The 16,726-nt window shown below is 45.6% G+C and overlaps 2 protein-coding genes across 2 annotated transcripts in view; one reads left to right on the top strand and one right to left on the bottom strand.

Annotated features, from left to right (window-relative positions):
• The window catches only part of C7H1orf21 (chromosome 7 C1orf21 homolog), a 77,333-nt gene extending 75,345 nt beyond the window's left edge, over positions 1-1,988 (top strand). The window contains exon 7 of the mRNA XM_021405559.1: positions 1,225-1,988. Coding sequence (XP_021261234.1) covers positions 1,225-1,263 — 39 coding nt within the window. The 3' untranslated portion in view covers positions 1,264-1,988. The remainder of the gene's footprint in view (positions 1-1,224) is intronic.
• The window catches only part of EDEM3 (ER degradation enhancing alpha-mannosidase like protein 3), a 28,382-nt gene continuing 16,235 nt past the window's right edge, over positions 4,580-16,726 (bottom strand). Inside the window, exons 12-20 of the mRNA XM_021405558.1 lie at positions 16,571-16,654; positions 15,947-16,071; positions 15,363-15,528; positions 12,692-12,846; positions 11,775-11,928; positions 11,011-11,205; positions 10,102-10,267; positions 9,434-9,619; positions 4,580-7,911 (exon numbers count right to left, since the gene is read on the bottom strand). Of these exons, the coding sequence (XP_021261233.1) occupies positions 7,505-7,911; positions 9,434-9,619; positions 10,102-10,267; positions 11,011-11,205; positions 11,775-11,928; positions 12,692-12,846; positions 15,363-15,528; positions 15,947-16,071; positions 16,571-16,654 (1,638 nt within the window). The 3' untranslated portion in view covers positions 4,580-7,504. The remainder of the gene's footprint in view (positions 7,912-9,433; positions 9,620-10,101; positions 10,268-11,010; positions 11,206-11,774; positions 11,929-12,691; positions 12,847-15,362; positions 15,529-15,946; positions 16,072-16,570; positions 16,655-16,726) is intronic.

Genomic DNA, 16,726 nt, shown 5'->3' on the forward strand with positions numbered 1-16,726 from the left:
CCAGCCATTCCTCTTTCTGAACCAAGCCTTCTACTTAAGGAATGAATTTGTTTCTTTCTGGGTCAGCAGCTGCTGAGTTGACATGAGGGCTGATTAACCCCTTGGGATTTTTTGTCGTAAGGAGGAAGCCCTGTCACTAATGGTGTGGGGCCACAGAGAGCCATGTAAGTGCTGGGCACAGGGCAGGGACCCTCCAGCAAGGTGAGCTCAGCGTCGTCAGGGGGATTTTAATTGCAGAAGACCATCAGTTATGCATCCCCAGAAACATCTCTTCCTTTTTTTTCTCCCTTTTTTTTCTTTCGGAAAGGGCAGGCACCCGTTCTGATCTGTGGCTCAGCTTGATTCCCTTTGCATTAGCAGAGTTCCACCTATTTTACCACTGCTGGGTTGGCTCTCCTGCTGCCAGAGCACGGCCAAGCTTTTGCACCTTCAGCAGGTCTGAGCCTCTGCTGCTTCTCCTCTTATCCTTCAGCAGCTCGTTGCTGGGCCGCTAGCATTTCTCATGCAGACCCTCAGGTGACCCAGCCCAGCACGTGGGACCAGAGGGGGCAGTCCAGACGTGAAGGTTTTCAACCCCAGAGTTGAGGCAGCTGTTTCACTCGGGATATTTTGGGTGGTTTGTGCATTCAGAAGCGGAGCTGGTGCATCCCAAGGGTGGTAGCCTGGGAGATGCTGCTGAGTCCTGGATGACATGGGAAGTGCAGCGCACCCGCTCTGTACAAAAGCTGTGGGTTTTGAAGCTTAGCTCGTTTTCCTTCACTGTGCAAGTATAATTTCAGTATGAGTGGTGTCTTCTCTTATGTTAGGCTCTTGCTGGGGTTATGGGATGAAGCGTCTCCATGCGCAGCGTTGCTCATTCGATGATGCGCTTCGTTGCTTCTGCATCGGAGATTGTGCTGTAGTGCTGGGTCTGCAAGGCTGCACACATCCAGGTGTGACGTACACAGAGCAGCTCTGTCAGTCAGTGTGCTGGACTCCCCCGGGATTCAGTACAGGGAATGAAAAGCACCAGGTTTGCAGCGGCAGAAAGGGAGCGGCTTCCCGTCCCGGTGCCATGCAGGCCTCCCAGAAACGGCCGCAGGAGCTGTGCAACCATTTCCCCTTTCCCTGTCTTTCAGCTCTCTGCCCAGCTCTGAACGTTCACATTCACAGCCTGTAAGCGCCGTTTGTGGCTTGTTCTCTTCGGCGAGCCCTTAACCAAATGCCTGGCTTTTTTCCTTGCAGGGTCGTGACTATTGTTCAGAAGAGGAGGATGTCACATAGTGCCAATTCTGCCAATCAAACCAGGAGTACTACTGTGTAAATAGATTACAACCCAGTTGAGACCTTTTGGAAGTCTTCTAGAGCGAACAGCACTACATAACAGAAGATCATTTCCACATTATATGCTCCATTCAGTTACAGTGTTTCTTAATGAACAGATGAGGAATATTGCTCATAAGAACTCATAAGGAACTATTTTCGTTGCTGCTAGTTAAAACTTGTTGCAACTTTTCACTTTCTCTGTGTCCAGATACGCAGCAAATCCTTAAAAGTTAATCCGAAAGACGGTGTTGATTTTACGAAGGCCTCGGGCCTGTTTTCTATCAGATTGAGGTAGTGTTGCACACAGCTTCCATAAGTGAACATTCAAGCATCTGAGAAACACCCTTACGCTGTCTGTCAGTCCGCGTGCGGCCGGAGTGCTTATTCATGCTGGTGATTTCAAGCTTTGGAGATGGGATGTTTTGCCATGGCAGGCCTTGTTTCTCTGCTGAGAAGAAGCTGAGAAACTGTTGTCCATTAAAAGCATGTTATCACTGAAATGCTGGAAGTGATGCAGGAGCAGGAATTTGTATTTTAAGAGGAAAAGAGTTTCATTTAATAGGTATCTTAATCAAGGACTAAGCTTGCAGTATTGGCTTCGCTGAGCACGAATGGGAGTGTGATCACAATCATTTTGAATCTCTTTTTTTCTAAGAAAATAAACATTTTACTGTTTTTATGTATTCTTGTCTTTTCCCGTTCATGTAACATTCGTGTTCCAAGAGCCCGGAGCCAGGGAAGGCGAAACCAGCCCTGGGCATTGATGGCAGCGGGTCTGATCTCTGAGAGCAGCTCCGTGCTCGTTGGGTGGAGCTGGTGCATGTCCTGTACAGTTCATTTTTCCAGGTGATACAGAGGGGACACCAATAGCTTTCCATGTAAAAGAAGCTCAGCATGAGGGTCCTTCCTAGCAGGTTTTACCACACACATCGTGGCTTGTTGCTGGCCAAGAACTGCTGGCCACTTCTCGAGGCTGTTTTGCAGCCATTTCAGCAGCTGCTCTTTCTGAGCATCCCATCCTCCCTGGAGATGAGTTTTCACTGCCCTCCTTTCTCCCACTGGGTCACACTGGGTAGGGCTCTGGGGTCTCACGGTGCTGCAGCCATTTGAATCTTCCAGGTGATACTGGAAGACTGCACCCTTGCATATACATTTTCTACATAATTTATAGCAGCTCTCGAGCAGGTAGGCATGCAAAGGAGATTCAAGAGATTGCATATTTGAATTATTAAAACACTTTAATTAATAAAGAGTCCTGGGGTTGATCCTTCCAGAAGTGCTTTACAAAGCCTTTGTGGGTTATACCGGAGGGGTTGAACTGGGTCCTTGATAAGCATGCTTCATTTTCCAAGCACCAAACACCTCAGCTACAAATTTCACCTACGAACGTTGTGTTGCAGACAGGCCATGGCCTTTCAGTACTCCAGCACTGCCTGGGCAGCCCGTCCTGCTGTGCTCTGGGGGCAGGATGGGCAGGTTCAGGGGGGTTGATGTGCCCTAGACTGCAGCAGGCAGGCTGGGGCTGGCTGAGGCTCGGTGGGCTCAGCTTTGTGCTCCCCATGGGCAGAGCTGAGTTTTGGCTCTCGGGGTGCTGGAAGGGTCCCCCCTTGGCATCAAGGCAGCGAGTCCTTGGCCATGGCCCTTCCACCAGCTCTACATGGCAGCAGCACTGGGAGCTGGCTGGCAGCTTGCTCTCAAACCCATAGGCATGTGGGAAACTAAAGCTCAGCGCTGGCCCTGTACCGTAAGGAGCTTGGCTGGTCCTTGGGGCTTCTGGGAACTTGCTCCTGTTGCAGGCAGACCCGCAGCGCTGCTCGGGTGGATGGTGCTCAGTAACCAGGTTTGTGTCTTCTGCTCCTGCAGAAGTCATAGCAAATTTTGTTAGCAGTCTCAATCTGCGTGGCCGCTAAGGACCTGTAATAATATAAGCCGATTATTAATATAAGCTGTAGCTTGAAATGCATCTCTTCTTGGAGCCAGACCTCAAATATATTCAGCAGGGTGGAAAAGAGGGTGGACAGAGGAGAACTGCTCCTATCTGACGTGCTGTGCTTGGTGCTAAATGGGTTTTTCGAGGTTTCTTATAAAAGAAATACCAAGAAAATGATTCCAGGCCAAGTCTCCCTCGTTCCTTGGTTCCGTGCGTGTCCATCAGACATAAGGATGTAGAAGCCCTGGTGGTGGAAGCTCGTTGCCAGGGGCCCATGGGGTCCAGGAGGAGTCAGAATCATTAAGGTTGGAAAAGACCACCGATGTCATCTAGCCCAGCCATCAAGGATCCATGGCTTTGAGGGCTTGGCTCTGCGCTGCAGTGGGTGCTCGGCTTCTACAGGCCTGGGGGTGTCCCCAGCACCACCCCTGGAAGGGGCAGAACGAAAGAGACCTGGGCACTTCAGGACCATTCTGCAATACGTGTTCCCACCTTGGCCCTGCAGGTCCCCACCAGTGCCTGCACAAGATGCTGGGGCCCTGAGCCCCCACCTGCGTGCCAAGACCCGGCCCTAGGGGACAAAGAGCAGCACTCGAGCAGGCCCAGCACCCTACAGCCCCATGGCAGCACGGGGTAAGGGAATGCGCTGCTGGGCACTGGGAGGGCACAGCTCAGTGGGTTCCTACTGCCGTGGCACAGGGAAGAGGCTTGGGGGAGTGTTTCCTAGCAGAGGTCCCTGCTCTGGGCTCCTGCTCCTGCTGGGCACGGCCCCATGCTGCCCCCACCCCATCTTTTTTTTTATGCACACGCATTAAAAAAGCAATTTGAGAGAAGAAGTTCTCAAGTGCGATTGCTGCAAGGAAGTAGAAAGAGAAGTGTGGGAGCAGCGTGATATTCTTGGGTTTTGGCATTCTGATTTCGTGTCTATTAATAATCCCTGCAGTGAGTCACAGGGAGATGCATTTATGCACCGAGTCGGAGAGAGCTGCTGCCCGAAATAGCAGCTCTGTAATTTTTTATGATGCTGTAATGGCAGCGCGGGGCAGATTGACATCATTTAGCAGAGCCGCTCGCTGGCTGGCAAGCAGCTCGCCTGTGTCAGGCCCTAAAATAAACACGGGAGCCACGTGCTGCGTTACATAAACAGCGATGGAAGCCATGGCCTGGGGGAAACGCCTCCTTCCCATCTCCTGCTGCTCTCGCTCCTTCCACCCCTTGTGCTTTGCTAGCCCTCCATCGCCCATTGCCTTAAACTGGAGCACGAGGAGTCCCAGGGAGCAACAGCTCCGCGGGCCCGGCCCCGTGTCTGGCACTGGTGGGTGAAGCCGACGGCCCACAACAGCCTGACCAGAATATTTACATTTTATTAAATCTTTACAATCAGCAGTTATAATCAAGTACACAATTATGTACACAGATTATATACATTGTAGCCCAACCTTTTACATCACAGTACGTAGTTGCCCTTAGAAATATCGTGTATGCTTACCACCAGCCAGTGAAACCCAACAGAAGTGTTACAGCACCTGTTAGTAGACGTCTTCCATAAGAAAATATACGGCTGTAAATCGGGCTGGCTAAAAAGAAAAGAATCCTATAAAATCTGAACATACAATATTTCATTCACAGAATGTTTCTCTATGTTCTGAGTGACGGCTCCGCGCACCGCGGCCCCTGCCTAACTTCTCACCAAACGCTGCCTTCAAGAGGAGGAGGAGAAAAAGCCGGGCTCTGCTTTCGACTTCATTGAGAAACAACAAATGTAAACAGCTGAGAATGTTCCTCTCCTATCCTACTGGCTAATCTGAGTTACGTGGCGTGGAGCAAGCGCGGCTCCGGCCGGGATTCCTGCATTCAGCGTGCAGGGCTCTGCCAACCCAAGCACAGCGCCCGGCACGAAGGGCGGCTGCTGAGGAGCAACGGGCGAGCGGCGTTCCACCTGGAGCAGAGCGAGCCCGGACAGAACACTCACCCACCTCTCCAGAAGAGGATTAAAAAACAGTAATACATTCTTTTTGCTTTTCAAGACGAGAGTGACAGAAGACCAAACCACTCCCAGCACGATATGAGAAGGTCAGCTAACGCCATCTCCTCCCAAGGGAACACCAAATAGAAATCACCTGAATGGAGCTGCCCCCTCACCCGCCCTGCTCCCCCCACCAGCCCTGTCCACCTGCCCAGCTCAGCTGTGGCTCTCGTGGTCACCTCCAAGCACATCCACAGCCAGTCCTGCCCCACGTCCCGGGAGAGTGGGACCAGTGGTGCCCAATTCATCCTTCAGGAAAGCTTTACTATTAACATCTACATTTTCTGCAGGTTAATAAGGACGCACCACCGTAGGCTTGCACTGCGATACCGACAGCCTTAATTAACACAATGATCAGAGGACCTCTACACCTATCAAATATAATCCGGCCTCCCCCAAAAGAACTACCAAGCATGGGCAGGTAGAGACCCGCAGGGCAGCACCCAGCCCCACAGCCGGGCTCACTGCTCTGCATAACGAAGGGCACTTACGGCTCCTATGGTCCAACCCCTTCCATGAAGAAAGCCATGGAACAAACAAATACAAAATCCCCCAGCTGAAAAACTTGGGCTGGTGCGAGCACTCAGCTCAAACCTCCATACCGTTATTTGTGCAAAGGAATAATTTGAAAGCTGATTTAGTTTAAAGGGACGCTTAAGCACTGCTCTGCTACCTCTTCACTTCCTCCTCCAAATCACCTCCTCCTCCAATGATTTCAAGTCATCGTTCAATTTACGCACGAGGCTCTGACTGCCGTGCTCCCAGAAGGTTCCTGTGCATTTGCAGCTCCTGAAAGCAAGTGTCGTCACGTACACACGGATGCAGCGTTTGCCCGGGATTTCCATTCATACTGTACAGGAGTATACACAAATAAATACAGTATGGCTGTACTAATAACAGTTGCATATTCAGCACGCATAATTTCACCAGCTAAAAGAAAGGTGCGCTTCAGACTGGGGCTTTTTCCTTTCAAATATTGTAAAGACCAACACAAACCTTCACGCCTAGTCTGGCGCGGCGTATAGGCAGTGCTCATTCATCTCCTAATAGAAAACAATTCTTTGAGCCGCAACTCTCTAAAAGCAGTTTATATAAATCAACTGAATTATCTTTTTGGCAGTTTCTTTGGACACGGGACATCTCGGTTGTTTCAACAACCCCGCTTCCATCTCAGGAACAGGGGTGACAACCAGGACTCACTCACCTGTGGCACGCTCCCCAAGCTCGGAGCAGCACAGCAGCCATCCTTGCTGCTCCCATCGCTGCACGGCACGGACCGGCCTCGCTGCCCGAAGCATCACGCTATGGAAGCTGCTGACAGAAGTAAAACTTGGGGGGAAAAAGGAACATTTTGTTACAGCGGATCTAGTCCTGCTCGGTGTGCGTTCAGGGAATATTGCTGGGTGGAATTGTGCCTCGGGGAGGTTGGGTTTTCCAACCTGCAAGGCCAAAGGGAATGCCTGCACTCAACGCCTGCCCCAGTCGCTTTACCTTCGTCTCACACGTGACCTCCATAGCACACCACAAACCTTAGCCTGGCAGCCCCACAGGAGCCAGGCCATCTTCGTTCCCTGACAGCACCTGCTTACATAGCACACTGCCTTTGGTTTGTGCAGCTTCACCAGCTGGAAGTGAAGCAGGAGGGAAAGCCCCCGGGTCATTCTTCGCGTAGCAGATGGAAGGAGCGATGAGCAACGCGACTGTGTCAGTGCGAGCTGTCAGAACAAAACCAAGCTGCTTCTACCTGTGTCTTACAGACGCAGCGACGGGAGACGTCGCTTCACCTGCTGCTAGCAAGGAAGGCTTTCAGAGCAAGGGGGTCAGGAAAGCAGGCCCAGCTCCGCTCCCAGCAGGGCAGCGGCCGGCCCGCCGCCTCCGGGTGCTCCCGCTGGTGGCTGCTGAGTGTTGCCGGCAGCCCCACGCGCTCAACTTGTGCCTCCCAGAGGCCGAGGCCGCATCCCCACTCGGCGCCTGGCAGGCAGAAGTCAGGCTCTGTCCCTGAGCAAACCTGGGGTACAGCACCGCGCAGTGGGGCCACACGAATGCTTCGATTGCACGTTCCCGTTTTTAAACAGGAAAAATTAAAACAAAGAGCGCGTGCTGGATTTCTATGATAATTTCCAGGTGAAACCTGGTTGCTCATCACAATACTGAATATGTTTTCTAGTTCTCAGGTATCAGGGCCTCACTTCTACCCAAAGAGTTCTCCATTTGTTTACTAGCAAATAAGTTATTACTACAAGTCATAGTTCATCCTTTTCCATCATTTCAAATGCTTCTATATCTTCATTCCAGTCTGCTAATATGGATTCCATAGGTTGAACTTTATTGTCCCAGTTAACTTTGGAGTCTGACTCTGTCTCGGTCTGCTGTTCCTGAGGCTGGTCATCCCCTTGTGTGCATGCTGGCTCTGGAGTACCAGCCTCACCGGGTCCAGGGATGTAGGAATCCTGATCTGAAATGGAAACGCTGTCACTGTCTGCCTGAGCAGGAGATAAGGAATCAGGGTCAGAAACGTCCGAGCTTTCTCGTTCTTCAGGCTCCTCGCTGACCGCGCCAACATCCTGAGATGCTGAAGAAGCTTCCTCTGAGTTTTGTTTGTGTGAATCATTCTCGGGTAATTTCTGGTCCATATTGTCCATTTCCAAGTCTTTGAAAGGGGAGAGAAAGAAAACATATTTTGAAAAATACAGGGAGGCAGCATTCTGCCGTGGAATTCAAAAGCACCATTACTTCCTTTGACCTTATTCCTCAAGGAAGCACAAACTTTCTGTTGACAGGAAAACTACTAAGGAACATATATTACAAAGGGAGGGAGCGGAAAACATTCAATCGCTAGAGAGGACAAGCCATCTAGTGAGGCTGGTTTGGGATCCTCAAACTTGAATCACGATTTCTGGGCCAGCGCTAGCTGCCACCCTTCACGCTTAAAGCAAATACTCTGGTATCCAGCTAATGCCAGGTCTTCAAGCACTCCTAGACCACCAGGATCACAGATCTGTGGCAGAGGGAGATGCACTTATGCTTGCTAAACAGAATTGAGAGAGCCAAAGCTGAGGCCTCCCTCCTCACATCCCCATTCACAGCAACTAACACTGATGTCTCTAGCGCTGTTTCAGTTTGCAACTTCACAGCAGCTGCCCGAATTCAACCACGCAGCTTTCTTTGGAGTTTCATGTTTGCAACTAGTATCCAGGATGCTAATATTTCAAGCCCCCCAGGGAGTTTAACTGCGAATTCCATTTTAATACAGGATACTTACTGCTATCAATAATGTAGTTTGGAATCGTTTTACCTTTAAAGATTGTTGCTGGGATTCCAAACGAAAGCAGAAGGAAGGGGGAAGAAGCACATATGCATTACAAACTCTCAAATGCAGAACTCTCTTTTGCATTTAGTGTTTTGTTATACCAGCTTAACCGTAGTTATGAACAAGAGGAATTTGTAGCAGCTGTGAAAAACCAATACGGTATCTTTCAGAGCATCTCCTCTACAAATGTGCAGAAAATGAATGCTGCTCCTGGCTTACCTGCTTTGATAAAGCAGTGCTACCAGGAAGGCTTTCAAACGGAAAGCCCAGAAGTTTCTGCCCTATGCAAACATTTCAATTTGAAATGTATTAGCTTGTGATTTTCTAGTATTCTGTGTGGACAAATTGCAAAACACCTGAGGTCAGCAGCCTTATTTCTCATGATAACCACTGAAAAATGGTTAGACAGGCAAAATAATTTCAATAGTTTTTTTTTTTTTTCTTTCTGGGTACCAAGAATGTCACTGGGGAGTTTGATAAGTGAAAGGCACTTACAATGTAGGGCACTGGAAACACTTGCACTATTTCTGATACTACTTCAAAGCAGATTGTGACAAAAAGGGTTCAAAAGGAATCTGGGGGACTGCGCTGTCTCATTATTCCAAGTGACATTTAACTTATGAACAGCATTTCTGGATGTGAACGTTAACTCAGGGGGGCAAGGGCAGGGAGGAAGGCACGACGACAATTAGATAACGGCTTTCATATGATAAAACTAACAGTAAGGTCAGACAGAAAACTGACATGACCAAAGAACACATTTACACCTTTGGGTACCAACAGAAATAACTACTGTACATTTCACATTGTGCTGTGGCACAGACAGAACCTAAATCTGTATTAAAAAAGCCTTTAATCTTACCTCTATCTTTTGCTTTGTCGGAAAGGAGCACCTCCACAGCCTCATACTCCCTGATTGCATCCAGTATAATATTTCCTTCCTTGTTGAAGAGGAAGAGCATGGGGATTGTGATATCATCTGTATTCTTTCCATCACCGGCCATTTGGAAGAGAGGAGCCGTGTCACTGCTGCTTCCCTCATTGTCATCTAGCCAGACACACACCAAAGACAAAACAAGCAAACCCTTCTGTTAGATAAACAGGCTGCAACCTCAAACTTCAGCAGGCTTTGAGTAGCTTCCTACTGCCCAGCCAGCTGGGAGGACACCAGGCAGAAAATGGGAAACTGGTTGCAAAAAGCCAATTTTTGTACTCTGTCCCCCTACCACTTTTCCTATTTACCTTGTACTTCAAGTTCCCCCCAGCAGTTACTGTTTTAGCATCCAACGAGCCTTAGAATAACAACTCCTGAGCTGCAAAACCAGGGACAATGGCCCACTGCCGTTTGTTCAGCTACACTTCATGCACAACCAGGCATAGACAAAACACTTCTTTATCCTCTGCAAACACCAGTTTCTGTGCTGAAGTACGGTCATCTCCATCAGTTTAACAGCTCTGTCAGCTTTCCAATATCTTCAAATGCGTAAAATACAAGTTACATTTACACATATAAATTCAAATGGTATTTACCAATAACAATGCCTCCTATTGCTCCAGCTTTCTGAATGTTCCGTGCCTTTTCAGCAAACATACACTGGCCTCTTTGCATCAGGGCAATTTTCTCTTTCACTGCCTCAGGATTAGTGATCTCCGAGCATCCATTATACGGCTTAATGGTTGCAACAAATCCTCTTGTCTGCGTGGAAAAACAAAACCAAAAACAAAACATGGGAATTAGAGAAGTAGGTTCAAGCTTGCAAAAGACTCCTAAGCATTTTATTTCCTTCAGTTAATCTAATGCATTAAGTGTCCTCAGCCAGCACAGGCAATCTTTCCCTGGAGCTAAGAAACAAGGAACGGCCACGTGAAAACCTAATTCTTACATTCAGCATGTTTTGTCTGTACCTGGGAACTGCCATCTCGGGAAAATTGTCTGCTGTGAACCAGCAGTCTGAGACTCACCTGCTGGGCTGCACCTTGCCCAATGGAACTCAAAGGATTTTCCTACTGCTTCCAATAGGAAGCGTCGCCTCTCTGGTAATTTCTTCTTTCTGGATACAGCCCTTTATGAAAGCTTGCGTAACAGCAACCCACTCCAACTCTACAAGGGCTTCTTCAAATTCATGGCTGACGACAGGAAAATCATCCCTTGCAACTGAACGCCTCTTGAGCAACGCAAAGCAGATCACCCGAACGCGTTTCAAAGTCATACTGTGTATGCCTATTAAATCCTAAATCATGACTGATGACTCAGATCGGACCAATAAGCCACTCATCTAAAAGACTCTGCTCTGTCATTGCTGAATTCTGTCATTTTAACCTCTCTGATTACCCTCTAGCTGGCCACCCTGAAATACTCATAGCTTCAGTACCGTAACATTTCAGCTGAAGCAACAAGGAAAGTACCAGAAAGCTAGGACCACATACATTCTTACATACCCCTGATTTGTGTTTAGATAGATCCATCCCAAATTGTGCTGGTCCAGCAGTCAAGACCACCCTCCCAAAGAAGGGGTGGGAGACAATCTGAACAGCACGAGGAGGTAGCTGCTGCTCTTTCTGCTGCTGACTGGAGAGTTCAATCATCTCCTGCATGAACCGTAGGCCATCTTCAGCATCCAGTGAACTTGCTGCCTAAGTAGTCAAAAAATAAATAGGTTTCTCCATAACTGTTTGACAAGTTTGGGGAAAAAAAACCCTGAAGTTAGCTTTGCTTGGCCCACTATTTACATTACGTACGTTGGTACTTCAATGATTCAGAAAGAATGCTGTTTTTACATTGTTTTCCTAACAAAACAATGCTATGGCAAATATTTAGTGCTACACAGACTTTAAGGTACAGAGTGGATGCTCCTGGCACTCGTTCCCCATTTGACTTCTTAGCATCTCCTCCATCCTGCAGACTAAAAACATATTAATGAGTAGATCTCAAACAAAAAGAAAGCTCTCACACTGAAAACTTCACACTTTCAGATAAATTGCAGTTAGCTATGTTTCTTTGACATGAAGCGCCTCCATCTAATTTAATGGAAGGTTAAGTGTTACTGAGGCAAGATTTTAACAACCATAAACCTGCTAAACACAGTTGCACAGCCACCTCACGGCCTCTTTCCTGTCAGACTGTCCCTCCTGAGCCTCTAAGTCTTAAATATCACAGCTATGTGATTTTACTAGCAGTTTGCAGATGTACTGTTGGCTCTTACTTGCACTGCATGCTGCACCAATTGCACTCTTCCATCTTTAAGATGAATCAAACTGACTCCCATCTTCTTCAGTATCTCCAAATGCTCAGGATTACTGGCCATGAAATCTCTGGCTCTCAACGGAGGTTTTGGTCCACTTCCCAAGCTCTCTTCTCTGACAAAAAACATTTAAAAAAAAGCATTAAAAAACAATTTATTCTTGAAACGTAACTATCACACAGCCTCCCCAAGTTATGCCTACCACTACGTTATTAGAGTTCTTTGGAGTAAAGCTGAGCACAAATTTCAACAGACAGCAACTTCTCAGCCTTTTTCCAAAGTTGCTTATATTCTTGATCATTTTCTGCTGTGAAAAAGAACGCACAGCATCGCCAGCAAGAACCTACTATGTGCTGCCTCTCATTTTTAAGTCGTCTGCATAATTGGAAAAGTGATAGAAAACAGTTTTCCCATGACGCAGTTTTACTTATTAAGTATAAATGTCAAAGGGGTGGTCAGAAGGATAAGGTTCCTCAGCTTCAGCAGACTGCCCTAAACTCCTCAAAGCGTGTGCCATGACGTACGGCAGCACTATTTTCCTACTATGGGAAAGAGTACTCAGGAGACTACAGAAATTCATTTTACAAATCAGGGAGATGCATTTCCTGGCTACAGTAATACCTGGGCTACAATTCCCACTCGGTGCATACGGCTCGTAAAGCTCCTTCTGCTTTGACAGATTCACTAATTCCTGATGGAAATGAACAAAGCATTGTTGAAAAAGTCAGACAAAACAGAACTAGTTTTTCCCATAGCCAGAAGGAATGCAAACTCGAGCACAGCAAGGTCCAGTACACCTCAAGTTTTCCCTCCCGAGACTAATAGACACTGTTCTAGTCACTGCTATACTAACAGAAGACAGAAGACATTCATCTTACGCTCTTGAAATACTCCTAGGACAGCTCTTATCCACCACGTTTTTCAAAGGCTCACGAATACTCTGAGCAAACATGGGGTCATTTGGGAAGAGGATCTGAGTGTTCGGACAGGTCCAGTCAAAGTTGCTGTCATCCAGCTCTGTGTATTCTGTAGTCTGTAACAGAAGGTGCAGATCACCAATTAAAAAGCAGGTTACATTTTTATAAGAAGAAAATCAAACAGACCTACCCCTGTGTACTCAGGGCACAGAGCAGCTGAATGCAATAACCACCCAGTAACCAAAAAGAGGAACGCATAATTCTCCCATGCTTCCTCATGCAACGAAAAAGTTACCAGTGCACCACAATCCCATTTGAGGATAAACACATCAGCTCTAATTTCCAATTTGCCAGTCTTGCATCCAGCTTCTAGATTTATTTTTTTTTTTTTTGGCAGAAGCAGTTTATTGCCAACCTGCAAACAGGACTCCTGAAGCCTGCTCATGACAGCTCGTGCCCCTGTTCTTGGTGCTGGACAACTAGAAGAAACAATTACAACTTCATTTGGTAGTGCCTCAATCTGTCTGAAGCCTTTGGTAATTCTTGCTTTGTATTACTAAGACAGTCCCATCTCTCCTTTGAATAAAAAGATGTTCTAAATAGTGTTGTAGGAGACGACTTCATTCATAAAATAATACTCACGTACCATAAAGTTTAAACAGGTTATATAGAAAGAAAACAAGAGTCCACCTAATGTGGAGGATTTGGAGCCGTGTTCAGTCTTCTCTTAGTTTTGCATTGGATAACTGGTAAGTTAATCTTTCCACTTAAAATTAAGGTAGTATTTATTTACTTTAAAGAACCCCTATTTACAACACATTTAATTAAAACCAAATATTCAGAGGTTTCCTAAAAAAAAACAAGATCTAAAAGGCTATTAGCTTACTGGAAGAAACACTTTAAAGCAGCTATCCTCTTAATGTGATGAACAGTAGGCATCACTTAAGAAAGAAGGCTCGTAGCACTCTGCAAGCTGCAGCACACTAGGGTATGACCTTTCCTGTTTATGAGAAAAAAAAAACCACAACAGGATGTCGGGTTGCTACTACCAATTATCTCACAGCCATTTCAACTTAGCAGCACTGTGTTTATATTAATCATAAATTTACATATTCATTTTCTTCTTTTTTTTTTTTCATCCCATCAGATAAGTTCCATAATAAAGTGAAACACCTTCACAGACTCTCAAGACATCCTGCAGGATCGTTCTGCCAGCTCCCTCAGCACTTTGTGGAGCACCCCACTGGAGCCCAAGGATGCAGGAACATGGTTTGCCCAGGTGTCCCCAGGCCTGATCCTCTTCCACCAGGGTACATTTCATGCATGTTATCAGCACCATTTCCTGTAGAACCTCAGTTTTGTGTCATACTTGTAGTTTAGACTTCAAGCTTAAGTAAACTGCATTTGAGTAAGTTATTCTATCCTCTTCCTGAACGTTTCCTGTTCTCAAAACACTACATATGTTAGGCCAGCACTTCACAGAGCATCCACTGTGGGAATGCTGAGCTCCTCAGAAGTAATCACCTTCTCATGCTGGGGATGAAAGTTATGTAAAATTGTCTTTCAGAGCCTTCAAAGAACTCTGTGCACAGTTTGAAAAACGTTGATCACATCAGTCAACCAAAGAAATAGAAAAAGGCAAAGCGTGAAGTTACACTACAGGTGCACACGGCATCCCTTTTAAATCCATCTGAAATCCCTTCACAGCCCCCTGTTTCCTAAACTCAAAGATAAGAGATGATAAATGTTCAAGCACATAACGCTTCAAAGAGTGCAGGACTTCCACCATCACAGAACATTAAAAAAAAAAAAGATGAAAAGAAAACCAGCTCCATAGCCCATGAAATGCATTACCAACACTGGATGTTATGAGCAAGTCATTTAAAAAAGTTTTCAATTTCAAATGCTAGATTCCATAAAAGTGTTTACTAAAATAAAGGGATTCATATCCCCAAAGTCCTACACACCCTCCCGTTCATTTTCTCACTCACTGCTTTGGCTAACCAGTAGTATTTTAATTCTGTAAGATTAACTCTACCACCTTACTGGACATGAGACTCAAAGAGCAGTCTTTCCATGATTCTTCAGGGCACAGTCTGAATACCACAGGACATCTTGGAAGGTAGAACTGATTTATAAATCCATTTATGTTCTTAAATGTACACAACAGAGGCGTATCAGATGGATTGGAATAACTGAACATCTCCAAAGCTCTAAGTGCATCTTGTCAAAGTAGATTTGCAGCAGCCTCAGGAAAAAACTTTGACAATTTGCAGAGTCTGTGTCATAAAAGAACCTAGGAACGTTGCTATAACTTTAGAAAATTAAAAGAAAATAGATATGAAGAAAAATATCATACTGTGTTTAGAATTTGTACAACCAGAGAGATCGATTCTTCTGAAATATTGCTAATATTCCACAACTTTTTTCCTCAAGACTCTGTGGTCTGATTACGGGAATATTATTCATACACATGTGACTGTCACTGTTCATAGAATGAAGCAGTTCACAGGCAACATTGTCAAAACCAGTGCACTACTTCACACTATGATTTTTATTCCATTTCCTCTCAGAAAAAGGGAACTGCTCCAAAGCCCCCTTAGAACTGATGGAAATCTGAGTTGTTACTTACTGTATTTTTTTTAGAGATGGTTTGGTTTGTAGTGGAAAGCCAAAGCGGTAATAGATGAGCTTCTGTAGTGAATATATAATCTTCTATGTCAAAAATCATGTCTTCCTTATCAGCAAACAGCAGGTAAAGATATTTAAACATCTCAGCCAGAAAGAAAGAGTCCATTCTATGGAAAAAAAAACAAAGGCCTTATCAGAAAACACGCACTGCTCTGAAACGTCAGTTAAGAAATACCCATTTTGCTCCACCTCTGAAGTCTTCATGACTATTGTTACTGAACCTTAATCCAGCAGCGTTCCTTTCACTTCAAAGAAAGCTATATTCAATGTGCTGACTCAATTAATGCTCAGTAAAAGACGGTGTTACAGCAAAAACAAATCAGTCTCTTCTAATAAACTTTTATTTTTTAAGTATATCTCATTTGAAATCAAGCTGTTACCCCAAGCCTAATGAAAGTGTGCTTGAAATGAAAGGTTATTAAGCTATATTCTCATGTAACTGAATCTATAGAACTACTGAAACAGTTTACAGACTTTGACAAAAATGGATAACTGGATTTAAACAACAAAAAAAAATGTTTTCACCTGTCTTCATGGCTTCCTGTACGAACGTCCTTCATTGCAGCAAACCCACAAGGTACTCTTGCATACTTGTTTAGGTTTTCAATGAGTGTTTTTCCTACTTCTAGATAGTAAGGATCCCCTGTAGCCTATTAAAACAGCAGAAAACAAATAGGTGCACTCAGACTTACCATACACTTAGCAGTTTTCATTTTCCTAGCCTTAATAACATTACTTCCATAGCTTCCTAGACACCAGTAAGGCCTAATTTCTCAACTGCACTCAGCAACCACAAAGGGGACCTCAGATACACTGTCACTTTCTGCAGATATGCAGACAAGCACATGAAAATGCTCACACAAGTCCAAGACATTAGGTTGCAGCTCTGTAAATTACAAAGCGTTTTTTGTTCTCGAGTTTCCAGAAGATCTCTGAGAGAGCTCAAGAAACCCCAAATAACTTTAAATGTCAAAAGACCGCATTTTTAATGTCTTTCTTTTTAATTCTAGGCGTATAAAGCAACATTTCTAGAACAATTTTTGATACCAATAATGCTTCAGTCTGGAAGCGTTGTAACTGAAACAAAACAACAAAATCCTAGGTGCAAGGATAGGCAACCAAAAGTCAGGAGAATGAAAGCGATTTTACCTTATACAGGAAGTAAGTGCTCTCAGCAAATTCAGGCCTTAAAGGATGCTGAGCCCAGTGAACTCTGAAGTCTGTCGTGAAAGCCTGAGGAAGACCCCAAAAAAAAAGCCAACCAACAACAGCAAAGAAACGGTCAGAAATAAATGCAAGAATAAA

Source organism: Numida meleagris, chromosome 7 (assembly GCF_002078875.1).
Source record: "Numida meleagris isolate 19003 breed g44 Domestic line chromosome 7, NumMel1.0, whole genome shotgun sequence".
Lineage (NCBI taxonomy): Eukaryota > Metazoa > Chordata > Aves > Galliformes > Numididae > Numida > Numida meleagris.